This window comes from Impatiens glandulifera, chromosome 7 (genome assembly GCF_907164915.1).
Source record: "Impatiens glandulifera chromosome 7, dImpGla2.1, whole genome shotgun sequence".
Classification (NCBI taxonomy): Eukaryota; Viridiplantae; Streptophyta; class Magnoliopsida; order Ericales; family Balsaminaceae; genus Impatiens; species Impatiens glandulifera.
The window spans coordinates 33,438,268-33,457,392 of NC_061868.1; the positions used below are offsets into that span (position 1 = coordinate 33,438,268).

The following is a 19,125-nucleotide window of genomic DNA, read 5'->3' on the forward strand; positions in this document are numbered from 1 at the left end:
AAGATTCTCAAATTTTTTTCTCTTTAGCAAATATCTATTTTCCAGAGTTTCATATATATCTTCACAGCTGTTCTTAGAAATATCTAATAGTCAAAGCCAACATAATCCACTAGAATGATGGGTTGACACAGAAGCTGCAATTGCTCCAATAAAGAAGTATTGCAAGACTCGAAGGAGTGAAGAACGGTGAAAGTTATTCATGGGGAATTATGTCACTTTCGACATACAAGGTGAAGGAAAAGTGGTGTTAAGGTTGTCTTCAAGGAAAGACATAACTTTGACTAATGTGTTGTATGTTTCGGAAATTCAGAAAATTTTGATATCTGGTTCTCTTTTAAGTAAGCATGGTTTTAGAATTGTGATTGAGTCGAATAAAATTATTTTATCCAAATGTGAAATGTTTATGGGTGAAGGTTAGGCTACTGATAGGCTCTTTAAGCTCAATATAATGAAAGATAAGTCAAGTATGAATGAAAAGAATAACTCTTCTATTTACTTGTTGGAGTCTTCCATTTTTTGGCATGGTAGACTAGATCATATTAATTATGATTCGATTGCATCGATTAATAAAACTGAAGAGTATACTTACATTCGAAATAAATAAAAAACACAAGTGTAAAATTTGTGTTGAAGCGAAATGGACGAGATCACCATTTCGAAACGTTAAAAGAAATAATAGACCACTTGATTTAATTCATATAGACGTGTGTGATTTAAAATAAACACCAACACGTTGTGGAGGCAAATAATTCATTACTTTTATTGATGGTAACACAAAATAATTATGTGTATATTCTTAAAAGTAAAGATGAAGATATAGAGAAATTCAATATCCATAAAATTGAGGTTGAAAACCAACTTGGTAAAAAGATTAAGGTGTTAAGAAGTGATAGAGGAGGTGAATGTGAATCACCTTTTGTTGAGCCATGTCTTGAACATGAGACGACAACACCTTATTCTCCTCAACAAAACGGTATGGCTGAGAGGAAAAATAAAACATTAAAATAAATGATGAATTCACTTCTATTATGTTTTAACGACTAATTATCTTTTAAATAAAGTTTCACAAAAGAAGCTAGATAAGAGTCAATGTGAGTTATGGCATAAAAAAATATCAATTCATAAAGAATGTGGGAGTGTCTAGCTAAGATAGTCGTACAATTACCTACAAAGATAAAAGTTGGACTAAAATTGTTGATTATATATTTATTGGATATGCACATAACAATAGTGATTATCGTTTTCTTGTGTTTAATCGGACATTCAAGATATTCATAATAATACGATAATGGAATTGAGAAATGCATCATTCTTTGAACATGTACTTCATGTAAGTCTAATGAAGAACAATGTTCTCCAAAAATATTTCTTGAACTAAATGAATAAGAAAAAGAAAATGAAGTTGATATTAAACTTAGACGAAGTAAACGAGCTAGAACGGAAAAATTATTTGGTTAAGATTTTATTACTTTCATGATGGATAGTGAACCTCAAACGTATAATGAGGCAATTAATAGTGATATAGAATTTATCTTGCAAAACCATACGTGAGAACTAATGGATATACCTCCGGGAAATTAACCACTAGGTTGTTAGTGGGTTTTTAAAAGAAAAATGAAAGTTGTTGGATCAATTGATAAATATAAGGCAAGACGGGTGGTAAAGGATACCGCCAATGAGAAGGTCTTCGTTATTTTGATACATATTCTACAGTTACGAGAATAACTTTTATTCAATTGATTCTTGTGATTGCTTCTTTGCGCAATCTAGAAGTTCATCAAATGAATGTAAAAACAAATTTCTTAAAGGGAGACTTGGAAGAAAAAATTTACATAGATCAACCTCAAGGGTTTTCTTCTCTAAGGTAAGAAAATAAAGTTTATAAATTGGTTAAGTCTTTGTATGTCTTAAAACAAGCTCCAAAATAATGGCATGAGAAATTTGATCATGATATGATCTCAAGTGGATTCAATATCAATGAATATGACAAATGTATTTATATTAAAGACACAAAACATAGTTACATCATTTTATGTCTTTGTGTAAATGACATATTTATCATTGGAAGTAATGATAAAATTGTTAAATCCACTAAAGATATGTTGAATTAAAATTTTGACATGAAAAGTATGGGATTGGCTGACGTGATTCTTGGAATCAAAGTGATTAGAACATAAGAAGGGATAATTCTAAGTCAATCATATTATGTGGATAAGATCCTTTAAAAATTTAAAAAAGATGATTCTGCATTGGATAAGAAGTCAACATCTATCTAGAAAAATGTGAAGAGAGTATTTCTCAATTATATTATTCTCGAATATTGAGAGTCTGATGTACTTAATGAGTTGTATAATACCAGACATAGCTTATGCAGTAAGTAAACTAAGTAGATACACGAGTAATCCGGGTAATAAACACTTATTACACTGAAAATTCATTGTACGATTACTTAGATATTTAAGAGATACTCGTGATTATAGTTTGCACTACACGAGACATCCTACAGATATAGAAGGATACACCGATGCTAAATGGATTTTAAATATGAAAGATTCTAAGTCAGCAAGTGGATATGTATTTACACTCAGAGGTGCAGTTATATAATGAAAATCTTCTAAACAAACTGTTATTTTCAAATTCACGATAGAATATGAATTTATAGCTCTTGACAAGTGTGGTGAAGAAGCTAAATGGTTATATATATTCTTAGAAGATATTCCAATGTGGTCTAAGCCCTTACCGGCAATTTTTATTCATTATGATAGTCAACTTGCGATCGGGCGAGCTAAGAGCCGCATGTATAATGGTAAGTCTATACATATACGTCGTAGACATAATATCGTTAGATAGTTACTCTCTACTAGAATTATTTCAATTGATTACGTAAAATCAAAAGATAATATTACGGATTCGTTAACCAAATGATTAAATAGAGAGTTAGTATTAAAGTCTTCACAAGGAATGAGACTTAAGCCTACAATAAGTTAGTATGAAGGGAAACGCAACCTATGATTACTGAAGATCGCAAAAACTAGATTCAATGGGACAGCCTAATTATACTAAACTTGGTAGAGTGTTATAGGTGAAAAATCCTACGATAAAATAATATTTCGGGAAAGGATAAGAATATAAGATTTTAATGATTCTTTGTGAACAAAGAGATCACCTATGTGAGAGATAAGTGGGATCACTTCGAAAGAATTGCACGACTCAATTTAGACCCTCTCACTGAATCAGACGAGTGTTCATTGCCAAAAATGAACACAATCACGAGAACTGACATGTATCAAGAAGAATTTTATGTGAAAGTGTGTAATCGTTTACACAAAAGGCATAATAGTTTAAGGACATTGAATTTACTAATCGGCTAATAAAGTTATATACTTTCATAAGAGAATATTAAATGTTTACACATACATACCCTATATAGAATTCAACTGTTAAACATTTCATCGGGTTATATTTCAATTTCTATTAATGTGATGGATTGTTGGAATTAAACTAATTTCATTAGTTAAATGGAAATGATAATTTGGTCAAATGGAATTCACACCAAATTTAAATATGAATTAATGGTGAAATTTAATTCAAATGAAATTCATACCAAATTTAAATATGAATTAAGGTAAATTTAATCAAAATGAAATTCACACCAAATTCAATGTGAATTAAAGTGAAATTTAATCCAAATGAAAATAAATTTGTTAATTGTTATAGTTAACATTAATGTCTTGAATGATGTAATTATCAAATATTGTTAATTGTTATTGTAAATGTAACTTGCATTATTTTAATGAAGATGAAATGTCAATGTAATAAAAAAGGCAAGCAGGGATAATTATTGGATTTTGGATGATTGGATTATTGACCGTGGAATAAAGAATTCACAATGATTTTAGAGTTTAATTTTTAATTATATATATAATATATTCCTTCACTCTAATCTCTCTCCATAAAACATCTTATCATTTCTCACTCTAAAATTCTAAAAGTCTTTCATTATCTTTTTTAGCGTTCTTCGAGTTCTTGTCTCGACTAGTTCTTTTGAAATTCAATGATTGTGATTTAGATAATTTTGTCTAGTTCGCTATTTTAGTAACCACTTCATCACAAACGGAAGACGATAAAACTTTAAAGTATTTGTGATTTCACATGTCTCGAAACAAAGGAGAAGACTTTTCTTTATTTTTTTTTGGAAAACCGTTAAAAAAAAAAAATTCTTCATTTTATTAAATAACTATTTTTTTTTTTTTTATCATTGAGCTGTATTGATATAATATTTACCTATAGTTTCGAGAAAATTATCAACAGTACCAGATAGAATCTACTTACCTTTGTCAAGAGTTATTGAGACATTATTTTTTCAATAGTTTCATACTTTTATAATGTTTATAATTAGCTGGTGGAGATCACCGTCCCCTGCGTATATAAATTGGTCAAAATAAGGTTTAGATAATACAAATAAATACATTCACAACTGTACATTATTGTCAACCACTTGGCACGACTTTCATTCCTCACTTGACAGATATGTAATTGAATCAATAGGTAATGAACCGAGGGGTAAGTTTGAGTCACTTAGATAATCATAATGTTCCTCATCGTCATCGTCGTCATCATCATCAAGACTCGAGTTATCTTCTGTGTCCGAGTCCAATTCCACACTCTCATTTCCATTTTTATTGGACACAAGCAGTGCCGGGTAGGAGTGCTCGGTTGCTTGTGTTGAATATCCGAATTCTTCCACCTTCTTTAAAAGGGCATCGGGGCTCATATCAGTCTTATCATCAAGCAACAATGCGCTGTTTGAATCAATTGCCCGCTTCCACAATGACATCATTTTAGGACTTGAAGTTGTTACTATTCTTGTATGGTCTTTTTCGCCATTGTTAATATCCTTGCTTCCTGGACACAGTAAAAATGGAGACAATTGAGTCTATTTGTTATCACGTTATATGGATTCGAAAAAAACTATATTTGTTAAGTTTGCCAAGAATCACATGATTCTAAATATAATCAAGATAACAAATGACGCCAAAAATCACACAATAATCTATATAATGATCCAAAAAATAATATACACAACTCTGGATTTTGTTTTTCTGCCATTTAAGAACTATGCATTTACTCAGTTTGGGGGAATTGAGCAGCCAAAGATTCTATTCGTATTATAGAATCTAGGCCATGTTGCTCTAGCGTTTGATCGATAGAAGATGGATAACATTCTACAGTACCTGTGTGCATTAAGTCATTTCCATTGATAAAGCTGGAAGAGCTTTGAGTTGAAGAATATTTAGAGTACATTGATTTCCACTTTTCTCCTCTCCACATTAGTATCTGTTCATCGTCAAATGATAGGAGCACACATGGAACAAGATCCTGTCACAAGAGTAAAACAAAGCGCTGGTTTTGTTAACAAACTTTTTTCATGTCATAATTCAGAAATTAATCTACATTTGTTATGTTTGTCAAAAATCATGATCTAGAAAGTAATATGTATCATAATCCAAAAAATGATTTGAAATCTCTATACCAGTTGAAGCAAAAAATTACACTATAATTTGGATAATATCAGAGAATAATTTGTATACCAATGGATAAACAAAAATCACACTATAATCTGGACCATAATAATAATAATAAAATGGTTTCAATTTCAACTTAGGCAATTTTCCAATGGGATCATGATTGTGACCAAATTGTGTCAAAAAGTAAGTCGTTACAGGTAAATGGACAACTCAAAAGATTGGGGAAATATTTCTCAAATGTGTTCATTCTGAACCAGAATACTTCGATACTTGTAACAATTTGTTGAACAAAACTGCCGGCCAATTGAATAAACAAAATTAAACTTTTATGGTTTATTTAGTATTTTGTCATAGAATGGCTGACATGATTACCTTCAGTTTACCACCAATCTTTTTGTAATCAGTTGCATGCATACCATTGCAATTGATCTTAACTAATGGACATCCTTCAAAAGCATGCCTCACTTCTTTTACTAGAGTAACATAAACACCATTTTTTCCTGCACCAGAAATGAACAACAATTAAGGAACTTAGTATGGACATTAATAATTTTTAATATTAGAAGTCATTCCGCCACAACTCTATTAATACAAATGTTAAACATTTAAAAAGACAAAAAAAAAAATTATCCAGATAAAATTGTGTTTATGATACAAGAAACAAGCACAGAATTATCAGGAAAACTATATCATAATTATTCAGCCTAAAATCAGATTGCGTAGTTACACGACAATTTTATGTTTCACTCAAATTTTTGGCACACCAGAACTGTGATCCCACACAGCCAAACTTGTTTTACCAAACGAAAAGGAAAAAATCTCTTACAACTAAAACTTTGGCAATTATTCAAAGGGGTCTAAATGAACTATGGATACATTTCAAAGTCCGTCTACATTAATGCATTTAGTAGGTTTTCATATGCTTAATCCCAATTATTTCAGAAAACATACATGAAAAAGCATATTATCGAACACCTCTAAACTTAAAATCTTCCAGACGAACACATTCACCAAACTAATCCCATAACCAGGAGAACAGAAACCCAACTCTTAATTATAATTTGAGAAAAAACTTGCATGATGATAGTACTGATTTTATACCTAGTTTGCAAATAGGCAGAAGCTTCTTCCCTTTCTCACGTAATTCATCTGCTTCAGCTTTTGTCAATCCTTCGGGGGCCTCTTGAATGAGCTTTGGGTAAACCGGTGTGGCTGGTTTCCAGAGCATCACTGGGTACCTTGGCCGAGTTTCAAGATTATAATGTCTACCTCGAAAAAGATAAACGGTTGCACCAACTCTATGGATAATCTTGCCACCAGTTTTCTCCTGTTACATGACATAAATTAGAATCCACCTTGACAAAAATATACACACATTCAGTCATTATAGTACAAAGAAATAAACCTCAAGGCAACGGCAGACATTGTTCATATCTAATGTGGGAACTCCTAAGCACCTGACTTTGCATACAGGTCGTCTTCTCCAGTGGGTATGGATCAATTCCAACATATTATGTGTCAATCCATCCCTACCTACAGAAAGAAAACAACATTATACTCCATTTGAACTGTCAAGTTTGCAAAGTCACCCTCAAATTCCATCAGTTAGTGATATGACAATTAAAGGGAAAATGCTAAATCTTACCCAAATTAACCTGTCGATTACTAGAAATATGAGGCTTAAGAAGCTCTCGAATCTCCTCTTTTGTCAATGGTTTGCCAAGAAACTTCTCCCTCGGCTTATTCTCAATCTTCCCCAGCTGAAATGGCCTAGGCATTTCAAAATGCCTCACACCTTCCTCCACCTCTGTCTGAATATCATTCTGAGGAGACCCAAAAAGAGGAATTTTCTTCTTCTTTTTAGAACTCTTCAAAGGGGCCTTACCCGTCCACGGTCTCGGCATCTCAGGAAGAGCAAAAGGCAAAAAAGCCGGCTCTCGAATTGCCAAAGGCTTCACTTTTGGGGTCTCTGAATAGCTAAATTGGAACTCAAAAGGAGCACCAGGAAGAAGATAGGAGACACCAGATTCACCCACGATGACAGAACGTTCTCCGTCCGATGAGATGACACCTTCTCGGACGGGTTTATAGTATTTAGAGCGATTATGAAAAGTGTTGAAGGGGGTGGAAGTGGAAGTGGAAGTGGGTTTGGTTGATTGTTGGGTATGTTTACGGGATTTGAGAGGAGGAGGGTATTTGGGAATGGGAATGGGAGATTGAGGAGGCGGTTGAGAATTGGGTTTGAAGTCATTGGGCGGCGGAGTTGAGGGGAGGGAAGAGAAGAGGTTAAAAGATGGTGGTAATGTAGCCATAATCGCTATAGAAGATATGTTGAGCTCAAGAACTCTACTTCATATGCCTATCTTGAGATTAAATGGAACATGGACCAATAATTTGCCTTATTTCTTCTTCTTCTCACTTGTTCTTATGGACCTCCTTTTTTCATATCCTGTGGCTTAACGGAGAGAAAAATCAAACAGAAGTAGGGATGGCAATGGGTCGGTTCGGGGCGGGGAATGCATTTACCGTTCCCGCACCGTTTTAATTTCGGGAAATTTTTTAATACCATCCCCGCCTCGTTCAGTTTTTTTCGATTTCAAGGAATTCCGCGGGGCACCGTTAATAATTATTTTTATTTAAAATAAAATAAAAATTATACAATAAAATTATATAAACAAGTTTTTTAATATAATATATTATAATATATTAAAATTTATATTATTATAAAGAAATAACATTATTACTCTTATAAAATATAGTGAATAAATAAATATATTGATAATTTAATATATTTAATTATATTTATGGTGTTCGGGGCAGATTCGGGGTAGATTCGGGGTGAAATCGGGACGGGTCGGGGCGGGGGACACAAATATCATTCCCGCCCCATTCCCATTCGGTTTCGGGGAAAAACCATCCCAAACGGGGCAATTCGGTTCGGTTTTCGCGGGGCGGTTTCAAATTGCCATCCCTAAACAGAAGTAGGAAAAAAGAGTTTTTTTTTTACGACGACACAAACGATGTCGTTTCGAGTGTTATGATAGGTCTCGAAATGAGTCAAATTACTCGTGAGCCGCGAGTTATTTCGATCAGAATTCGAATTAAGTTTGACTTTGACCAAGTTCGAGTCGAGTTTGAGTCGACTCGTTTAGTCGATTTCGAGTTCATATAAATACTTATTCGAAGATTTGTCGAGTTTTTTCGAGCAGGATAATAAATAATATATTTTTAATTATTTTAATATTAAAACTTAAAATTTAAAAGAAATATTTTTTCTACTTAAATATTTAAAAATTTAATTTTATTAAATTTTTTTGAGTCGAATCGAACTTATAAGTAAATAGTTAAGTAAAGCTCGAGCTCAAATTTTAAAAAGATACTTAACGAGTCGAGTTCCACTTAACTCATTTGCATTCTGCTGTATACTAATCCAAAATATTACAATACTCACCAACTAAAAAACTTACCATTTAAAAAAAATTATATATATATATAATATAATGCAATTTGATAAAAATTTTGTACATACAAATATTTTATTTTTTTAATTGTATACTAAATATTTTATTTATTTAATTGATGAATTTAACACAATCTTTGAAAAGTCATTATTTTCAACTTGAATTTAGAATATATTTAGTAAAATATAAACTTGAATAAGAAATAAACTTATCATATAACTAATCCTATATTTTATTTTATTTTATTTTATATATTACAAGTCAATAAAACTAATTACATAAATATCTAAGAAGTCGTATATATCTTACCCAAACAAGTTAAAGGTTAAAATTAAATTATTTGAAAAAAAAAAATAAATTGTGTGGAAAATCAGTATTTTATACAAATAAGCCAGGAAATTTTTAAAAAATAATAATTATTTAATGATAATATTATATATTAGAATATAAAATAATATATCGGTAACATATTATTATATATTATTATAATATTAATATTATATTATACTAATTTCTTTATCGGTTGATTATAAGTAAAAAGAAATAAAATACAATTCAAATATTAAAATAAAATATTTGAAAAAAAAAGTGAATTGTGTGAAAAATTCCAAATAAGCCTCAGTTCCTTCAAAATAATAATAATTTAATAATGATGATATATATTATCATAATATTAATATTATATTATTATACTATATTTTATTAAATATAATAGATTGTCGGATCAACAGAAAAACCAATGAGATTAGTCATCCTTGAGTTCCTTTCTTTCTCATATTCAAGAACCAACATGGGAATTATCATATGGGAAACTAACAATGCCTCTAAAACAACTTAAGATGTTAATAATGGTAAATCTTTCTGACTCAGATTCTTATTAAAGCTTTTCTATAGAGAAAAAAGCTTAAACCATATGCAATAGCATTGTAAAGATGGTTGGCTGGAAGAGACCCACAAAATTTCTTGTTAGCTTTGCATAATAAACAACCATAAGAGATGGCTTTGGAGTTTTTTTTAACCATGCCATCAATCCATGAATGTCTTCCATGGTGCGAAAAACTTCTTTAAAAGCTCAAGTGTTCAATTGTGGAGTCTACACATTACCAAGAATTATTTATGTTTTATTACTTAACTGGTTTACCTTATTATTATTTTATAGGGTAAGACGGAATTTTAGAGAGATAAAATATGAGTTAAAAATTTTGTATTTCTTTTTCTTTATAGTGAAATCTGGTAGCAACTAAACATGTCAGATTTAGGGGATTCATACCTAACAACTGATATCAGAGCTGTTAGGCTAGATCGAACATTGGAAATGATGACAAACAAAAATAGTATAAGACACGGGATTGGAAGATTTGATGAAACATATTATGCATTCTGGAGAAGACCATGAGTATTATGAAAGCTTTTTCTGATATGTATGAGAAACCATCTACTAACAACAAGGTACATTTAATGAAAAAACTTTTCAATTTAAGAATGATTAATGATATTTTTGTCACTACTCATTTGAACAAATTTAATACAATTGTGAATCAATTGATGTCTGTTGAGATTGATTTTGAGGACGAAGTTAGTGCCTTAATTTTATTAGCATCTCTATCAAATAGTTGGGAACTTATTAGAGCAACAATTAGTAACTCTGTTGAAAATTCTATATTGAAATTTATTGAAATTAAAGATCGAATTATTGCTGAAGAGGTTCATAAAATTGATTTTGTGAAACATTCAAAAATCTACTCTGAATATTGAAAACGTGGGCAGAGATAACAATAAAGGTAAGAGCATATCTATATATGTTGAGGAATATGAGGAATTAGTCCAAGTCTGGAGGATATTTGATTGCAAAAACTGTGGTAAGCATGGTCACTTGAAGAGAAACTACAAAGTACTAAAGAGAAACGGGGATGATAAAAATGATGTAGACAATGTAGTTATAAAAAATGACACTAATGCGTTGCTTTTGTCTGTTGAGCATCAGTTATGCAAAAACTGTATTCTTAAATATTGACATAAGTAACGCATTAGTGTCATTTTCTATAACAACATTGGTTGCATCATTTTTATCATCACCGTTGCTATTCGGTTCTTGGTAGTTCCTCTTCAAATGACTCTGTTTAGCCACAAATTCAGCAATCAAATATACGCCCAGACTTGGATTGACTCCTCTTGTTTTTTGACATATATCTGTTCTTACCTCGATTGAAATTTCTATCATTACCTATGCCCATTTTTTATTATTCAGAGCCGAACTTTTGAACGTTTCACCAGAATCAATTTTACAAACCTCTTCAACAAGAATTCGATCTCTAACTTCAATAAATTTCAATTTATAATTTACAACAAAGTTACTAATTTTTTCCCTCATAGGTCCTAACTATTTGGTAGAGATGCTAATAATATCAAGGCACTAACTTCGTCCCCAAAATAAATCTCAACAGATTGCAGTTGATTCATAATTGTATTAAGTTCGTTCAAATGAGTAGTGACAAAAGTACCATCAACCATTCTTAAATTGAAGAGTTTTTTCATTAAATATACCTTGTTGTTAGCATATAATTTCTCAAACATATCATATAGAGCTTTCATCAGACTCATGATGGTCTTCTCCTTTGCTACGTTGTGAGCAACAGTCTTGGTTAGCATCAATCGGACAACTCCCAAAACTTGTCTATCAAGAAGTTTTCATTCAATTTCATTTATATTCTCTAGTTTCTCACTCAAAGGAACATAAAGCTTCTTTCCATATAGATAATCATCAATCTATATCCTCTAGAATGCATAATATATTCCATCAAATCTTCCAATCCCGTGTCATATACTTTTCTCATTTTCCATTGTTTCCAATGTTCTGATCTAGCCTAACATTGCTCTGATTCCAATTGTTAGGATTTGGATCCCAAAAATTCGACATGCTTGAAATGATATGTAAAGGCGCAAAAAAACACAAGAAGACACAAATTTATAGTAGTTTACTCAAATTCAATAATGATTACTGATAATTTTGAGAAAGTGATGATTATTTTTGGTAAAAATATTTAAATGACATTGATATATATGAATAAAATAAAAAATAATAATTTAAAATAAATGGTATTTTAGTATTTTGGTTAATGAAATGAGTGATATGATTGTTGAGAAGTGATTGATTGAAAATTTGATTTTGGATAGATTTTTTAAAACCCCAAGGAGAAAAATGCCTAATATTGTGATAATATCACTATCATATTATATTATTTTCGTTGATTATAATGTTTATACAATAGATATAACCGGTTATATAATTAAAAAAATAATTCAATACAATATTTCTCTACTTATCCTAACCTTATACATAAAAAAAAGTTATTTATTTTTCTTAAGAAATAGAAGAGATACACCACAGTTGGGAATGATAATTAGTTATTTTAAGATAATAATACTTACATATGAAAGTGTAAAAAAATTGTAGAAAAGCTAATATGAAAGTGTAAAAAAATTGTTTATATCTTTTTTAATTATCTTTTCTATTTAACTAAGATCAATGATTCTCTTTGTTATCTTCATTCATTTATAAAAAAAAATGATTTGAATCATCAGCCATTGAATCATCGACTGAATCATCAACTATTGAATCATCATTGATATCGCTGAGAGTACATTGAGTTGAGTTTAATCTTATTATTGATGTTCCAATCGGTTAAAACTGTAACTCAAAACTATGTCTTATTCTTTAACATCTCAAAAGTATTTAGACTCGACTATAGTACTTAGGATAACCCAAGACAATTAAACAATCTTAAGCGGTCAACTTTTTTCTAGAATAACACAGCATCATTCAATTACACAATCAAAGCTTTATTAGGGGGTCTTGGTTGCCCCTATTTTATCGACCAGCTTTGCGATGCGGACGTACAAGAAGAAGAAGAACACGGGCAGCAAAAATAAAAAAAGAGAAGAGCAAATATTCTCAAGGATTGATCTGCAAATGAACGAGTAAATTTTCAATTCTCACATGTGAACTCTTGCATTTCATTCACCTGACTCTAAATTAGAGCCAAGTTCAATAGTTTTTTCAACTAATGTAATATCTGAAGATTAATCTTTTAATTAACAATCAAAAACATCAGAAATGTTACAAATTTGTATTGAGTATATTTAATATAAGTTCATAATTTTTTATATTAAGTATGAAGGCTTCCATTTAATATTTTCTACCCAATAGGAGGGGAGACGAGTTCTCCTCATAAATGTTTTTACCAACGTTTCGATTGACCTAAAGACTGACAACAAATTTTCTCTATCTGACTCTCTTGATTTTAAAACTAACTACATTTATCATGCGTTTTTCCAAAATACTCAATCCCGATTTTCTTGTAAAGAGATGTAGAAATAAAAAATTCCATCAAAAATCTCATTTTTTGGTTGGGAAACTATTAATGAAGGAGTATTGACAATTAACAAACTGAAAAAGAAAGGATTTTATCTCGCTAGCAGATACAACATTTGTTTGAAGAGTGAAGAATCTATTGATCACATTCTTCTACATTGTGGCTTTGCTTTCCAATAGCATGTGGGCTCTTCTGCATAACCTTCTTCAATTTAAATGGGATACACCATAAAATTAAAGTCGCTAATTTTTAAGTCAAATGGATTGAATTGTGTTCTAGCAACAAAATCGTGGACGACTGGAAACTAATCTCACTCATCATGTGGTGGACAATCTGGAAAGAAAGAAATAGAAGAGTTTTCGAAGGGAAAAATTATAGATACGAGCGTCTCAAAGAATTTATGTTACACGCGTTCGCCTCAATCCGAAAAAGAGGGGCTTGTACGAGATTAGAATTTTTTTTTTGATCATATTGACATTTAAAATTCTTATGTTGTTTTCTTATTTATTATTTTATTTTTTATTACTCTTTTATAACGTTTTAACGTACTTTGCGTATTTTTTAATAAAAGTTGAGCTTTTTTTATAAAAAAATATTTCATTTAATACTCTTAAATTATAATGGATTAATAATTATATATATATATATATGAATAGATATTTGACTAAAAAATATAAAATTATATAATATATGATAAACATGTAATTACAAAAGTCATAATATTAGTTATAAAGATTTGAAAATAAATTAAAAGATGTCTAAATAATTTATGTTTTAATTAAAATAAAAAGTTTAAAATTAATTAAAAAGTTGAATAACTTTTTGATCAAATCCATTAAAATTTAAGAACAAAATTAAAATAGGAAGAATAAATAAAAATAAAAAGATTTAACAAGATATAAATTAAAATTAAAATATACTATAATTTGATATTTTCTTTGAAACAAATTAAAATACGAGTTTATTTATAATGATTTGAGATAGTAAGAAATATATTTTGGGTAAAAATACTTAAAATGTATTAATATTTGAATAAAAAATATTTATTTAAAATAAAAATATTTGAATATTTTAGTTAATGAATTGATTAACTTAATTAATGAAATTTGTTTGATTTTTTTTTGAGTTATTTGAATAACCCAAAACCAAACTATTCTTTTGTGTTTTTACATTTCAATTTATTTAAAAGTTAGACTGTTTTTAGAACTTTTGCAAAACCTAAATAATTTATAGGATTATAGATGACTTGCTGAATTTGATTTTGGCATTGATGTTGAATTTATTGTTTAAAAAAATAACAAGGTTATTATTTCAGGTCAACTACTTTGTGTTTGAGCTTGTTTGATTTTGGGTATTTTTATGACTTTTTAAAAGAAACTTTGTTGGATAAACCAATATTTGACCTTTCCACTATAGTGTGAATATCTTAATTGAATTTCAAAACCAATACTGATTTATTGAAAAATAACATTTGTAAGGTCATTGTCATGACATTCTTGAAACACCATATTTATTTTATGTATTTGTTAATTAGGAAAAGTAAAAGAGGCTACGCGTCCCCTCCGACCCACGTGCGATTTCCTTCACATAATTTAGTTCTAAAACTTGTTTTTGTTAGGGCTTGTTTGGATGGTAGTTATTTGATTAATTTAAAAGGAAAAATATATAATTATGGTTGATAATTTTAAAAAGGTAATGATTATTTTTAAAAAAAAATTAAAATGTATTGATATATATATAAAATAAAAAATAATAATTTAAAATAAAAAATATTTTAATTAATAAATTAAATAATATTATAAATGAGAGAATAATAAGTACAATATTTGTTTTTTGTTTGAATTATAATTCATAACTCTTGTATATATATAAGATCATGTAACTAAAGAATAACTTTTTAAGTTTGGGGACTGAAAATAAATATGATTTATTTAAAAATATTGAGATATCGTGAATTTGTGATTTTGATGATGAATATTTTTTTAATAAAAGTATTTAAAAGATATTAATATTCTATGAAAAAATAAATTTATCTATTTTTTAAAAAAATTAAAATTATTTTAATATTTCAGTTAGTTAATTAATTAAGTGATTTAATTTAAAAAAAAATAAACGATTTTAAAATGCTTAGGAATTAATTTAATTTATTTGAACAAAATTTTATTTTAATTATAAGAAAGTATTTTTTATTGTTTGTATTATTTAAGGGAAATAATTTGAACATTTTAAAATATTAAAAAATAAAATAAATATAATTTAATATTTTATTTAATAAATTACATAAATAATAATTAATCATGATTATGTATTAACAAATAAATTCTAGAAAAATAATTATCCCTTCATAATAATTCAAACAAAATGAAGAAAATAACATTTTATTTTACATCATTAATTCTAAAATTTAACTGAATTAAATGAGATTTTTGTGCAGATTGGATCCTAGATCACATTTTAAAATAATATATACGAGCTTATAAATAATTTTTTTATAATTGAGTTTCAATGAAAAAAATCAATATATTTATTAATATAAGTTTAATTTAATTACTTTTCAAAACATAATTACATTTATATCAATATCTAACTGTGATATTTAAAAAAACATATTTAAAAATAATAATTTATTTTTTATAGTCTTAATCCAATTTAAACTCTACAAATGTTATCAAATAAGATGTAATTTTTTTATGATCCCATTTTAATTTAGAAGATGTTAATATAACCCTTTTAAATTAGAAGGTTCTTAATGAGAATAAATTTATAATCTTTTATTTTTTAAATAATTTTTTTACACTTAAAAGGTACTTTTGTGGGTTGAGATTTGATTTTTTTATTATTGATATGTGTAAATTAATTCACTATTTCTTATTTAGATTCAAATTTAATAAATATTTTTAAATAATTTATTATTATATTTTTAAGATAATAATTTTTTATATATAATTTATACATTATATATTATAACTTATAATTAATACACGACTATCTTAATACAAATATAAAAAACAAGAATACATGAAAATTTGATTTAAAAAAAAGAACTTGGAGGCTCGATTTACAGTGGAGGAAGTCGATGAGGCTATTAAGGAGTGTAGTAGTGATAAAGCTCTGGAGTCCGATGATTTTACTTTGGCGTTACTATGACATTTTCTTAAGAATGATATTATCAAAACAATCGACCACTTTTATCATTTATCATAATTGGATAAAAGTTAGAATTCTTATGTTGATTTTAGGCTATCAGATTTCTTATTTTTATAAGATTGTGTCCAAATTTTGGCTAATAGACTCTACGGGTGCTAGAAACGCTAGTCTTTGGGAATCAGATATAATTCATTGAGGAATGTTAGATTTTTTATATAGTATTGACTTGGCTAATTCGAGAGGAATAATTGTGGTTTTGTTAAACACGTTGAAAAAGCTTATGGCCACATAAAATTGGGAATTTTTATTTAACGTCATGGGCTTAAAGGGAATGAGTGAAAAGTGGATTGGTTAAATAAGATTTTGCGTTTCGACAGACAAGTTTTAAGTTATTGTGAATATGAGTTCTAATGGTTATTTTGAGAGCTCTTGAGGAATCATACAAGGTGATCCATTGTCTCATTTTCTGTTTGTTATTGTCATGAAAGCTTCATCATAAATGATGTTTTTTTTGCAGAAAATGTGGGACTTACCTCTGACTCGACCTCTTCACCTTCCACCTATCCGCAGGGTAGATTGTGGGGCAAGGATGACTCAATTTTCCACATCTCATCTTCTTTTTGTCGATGATTCGCTCTACATGATTCAAACCACATACATGAGTTTGAAACATCTTCGTGACATCCTTTGGTTATTCGGTGAATGATCTAGCCTACGGGTAAATCTTGGTAAATATGTTATCTCTTTCTTGGACTTTGTTTCATTGAGGAGAAAAACAAGGCTCGCCAATATTCTGGGTTTCGGTATTGGTGTCCTTCTATCGTTATATCTGGGTATGTAATTGGGTGCTAAAACTAATTCTAAAGGCTCTTGGGACCTGATCATCACTAAGATGGAAGGTAACATCAATTTAGAAAAATAATTGATCTCGAAAGGGGGCTGTTTAGTTTTCATCAAGGGTGCTTTGGCATCTATGACCACCTATATGATATCTTTATTCGTTCTCCTTAAAAGTGTGGCAATTAAATTAGAGAGAATTATGTGTAAATTTCTTTAGTGATTGTCTAATTCCTCATTTGGTCAGTTGAGATCATCAAGCGATACAAGGATCATGGTGGACCGAGTATATAGGATATAACTTTTTTAACAAAAACAATGCTCTTAAAATAGTGTAGTAGATTAGTATCTAAGCGGATAGTGTTTGGGCATTATTGATCAAATATAAATATGGTCAAGATTAATCTGAATTGTTCACTAAAAAGTCTAATCGCCCTACGGGCTATAGCATTTGGTATGGAATATATTTTTTATGGAAGAATTATTGCAAGCAATGTAGATTCACGGTGGGGAACGGAGCCTCAATTAATTTTTGGGATGATGCTTGGTGCGGGGTTAAAAGTCTTGCTTTGGAGTTTCCTGAGCTCGCCTCTATTGTCATTTGCAAGAATGTCACTATTAAGGAAAAATTTGATCCTCTCACTAGCGGTTTTGCTAGACGCATCAATATAGAAGAATGTTGAATACCATTAATTGAGATATCTTTTCATTCTAAGGTTTTGATCAAGGTGGGACGTATATAGAAGAATGTTGAACACCATTAATCGAGATCTCTTCTCATTCTAAGGTTTTGATCAAGGTGGGGGCATAAAGAGGCAAAATCGACCATACGTGATGTTATGTGCTGGCAAGACATGTATTGTTTTCATGTTGGACGATGCTATAACTTGCATGCTGAGTTGTCCCCGTACAATTACTGTTGGAAGAAGTTGTGGGAGTCCAAGATGCCGTCTAAGATATCATTTTTTGGCTGGAGTATTATTAATGGTGGGGTTTTGATGGATGATACATGTGTGAAAAAAATTGTTATTATATTATGACTAGTCTTGGTCAGTTGTGCCTTTTGGAAGTTGAAACAACATCTCACATTCTTCTGCATTGTCGTAGGGTGGCGGACATTTGGAGTCTTCTTTGGAGCATGACAAAAATTCATTGTGTGATGCATAAGTCTCTCAATAGTTGTTGGAAGGTTTGGATTGAAGCAACATATATTGTAGGTCTAAATCGTTGGGTTACTATCCTTATTATCTTTTGATGGACTATTTGGCTATAAAGGAATCGACGCATGTTAATGATTCGATTCGGCCGATGCGTATAATTCATAATGCCATTATTATGTCACTATCTGAAATTCGTTCTGGAAAGTCCGTGGAGTCGATTGAGAAGATCATCGCCCTTCTTGAAGACATTTGTGCACATTAATTATTTTGTTATACGTGGTCTACTGTTTTTATTTTTTTTCTGATTAAACGAATCACATCTTAAAAAAAAATCAAAAAATTATTCTTTTTTGAATTATTTTATGTGAATTTGATATTAAATATGTGATTAATTAGATAAAACTTGTTTTTTATTGAAAAATAATTAAAAAAATGACTTTTCAAAATTGTAATATGTTGTAAGTTGTGATCATATTTTATACATGTTACCAAATGCAAATTTAGTATGACTATCTATTTATGAGTATTAACTTTGGTGATATTATATCATCATCATCCACCTCGGGCCCCTTTCCCTGTATTTTCTGAGGCTTTCAAACACGCAATCTCCGACCTCTAG

General features: G+C 29.5%; 1 protein-coding gene across 1 annotated transcript; it reads right to left on the minus strand.

Moving 5' to 3' along the window:
- Nucleotides 1-4,436: 4,436 nt before the first annotated feature.
- On the minus strand, nt 4,437-7,956 carry LOC124945411 (CRS2-associated factor 2, chloroplastic). Its single transcript, XM_047485840.1, has 6 exons — nt 7,174-7,956; nt 6,934-7,061; nt 6,630-6,855; nt 5,901-6,028; nt 5,235-5,379; nt 4,437-4,905 (listed from the first exon to the last, which is right to left on the minus strand). Exons 1-6 carry the CDS (start codon nt 7,838-7,840, stop codon nt 4,511-4,513), a joined length of 1,689 nt encoding a protein of 562 aa, XP_047341796.1. The 5' UTR covers nt 7,841-7,956; the 3' UTR covers nt 4,437-4,510.
- Between the last annotated feature and the right edge of the window lie 11,169 nt (nt 7,957-19,125).

Bases quoted from the DNA above. Each gene is read 5' to 3' on its own strand.
- LOC124945411 (XM_047485840.1), bottom strand. From the start codon at position 7,840: ATGGCTACATTACCACCATCTTTTAACCTCTTCTCTTCCCTCCCCTCA. The intron at 6,856-6,933 runs GTTTATTTCTTT...GTCATGTAACAG, and splicing joins ATGTCTGCCGTTGCCTTGAG to GAGAAAACTGGTGGCAAGAT. The intron at 5,380-5,900 runs GTAATCATGTCA...CTCTTGTGACAG, and splicing joins AGATTGGTGGTAAACTGAAG to GATCTTGTTCCATGTGTGCT.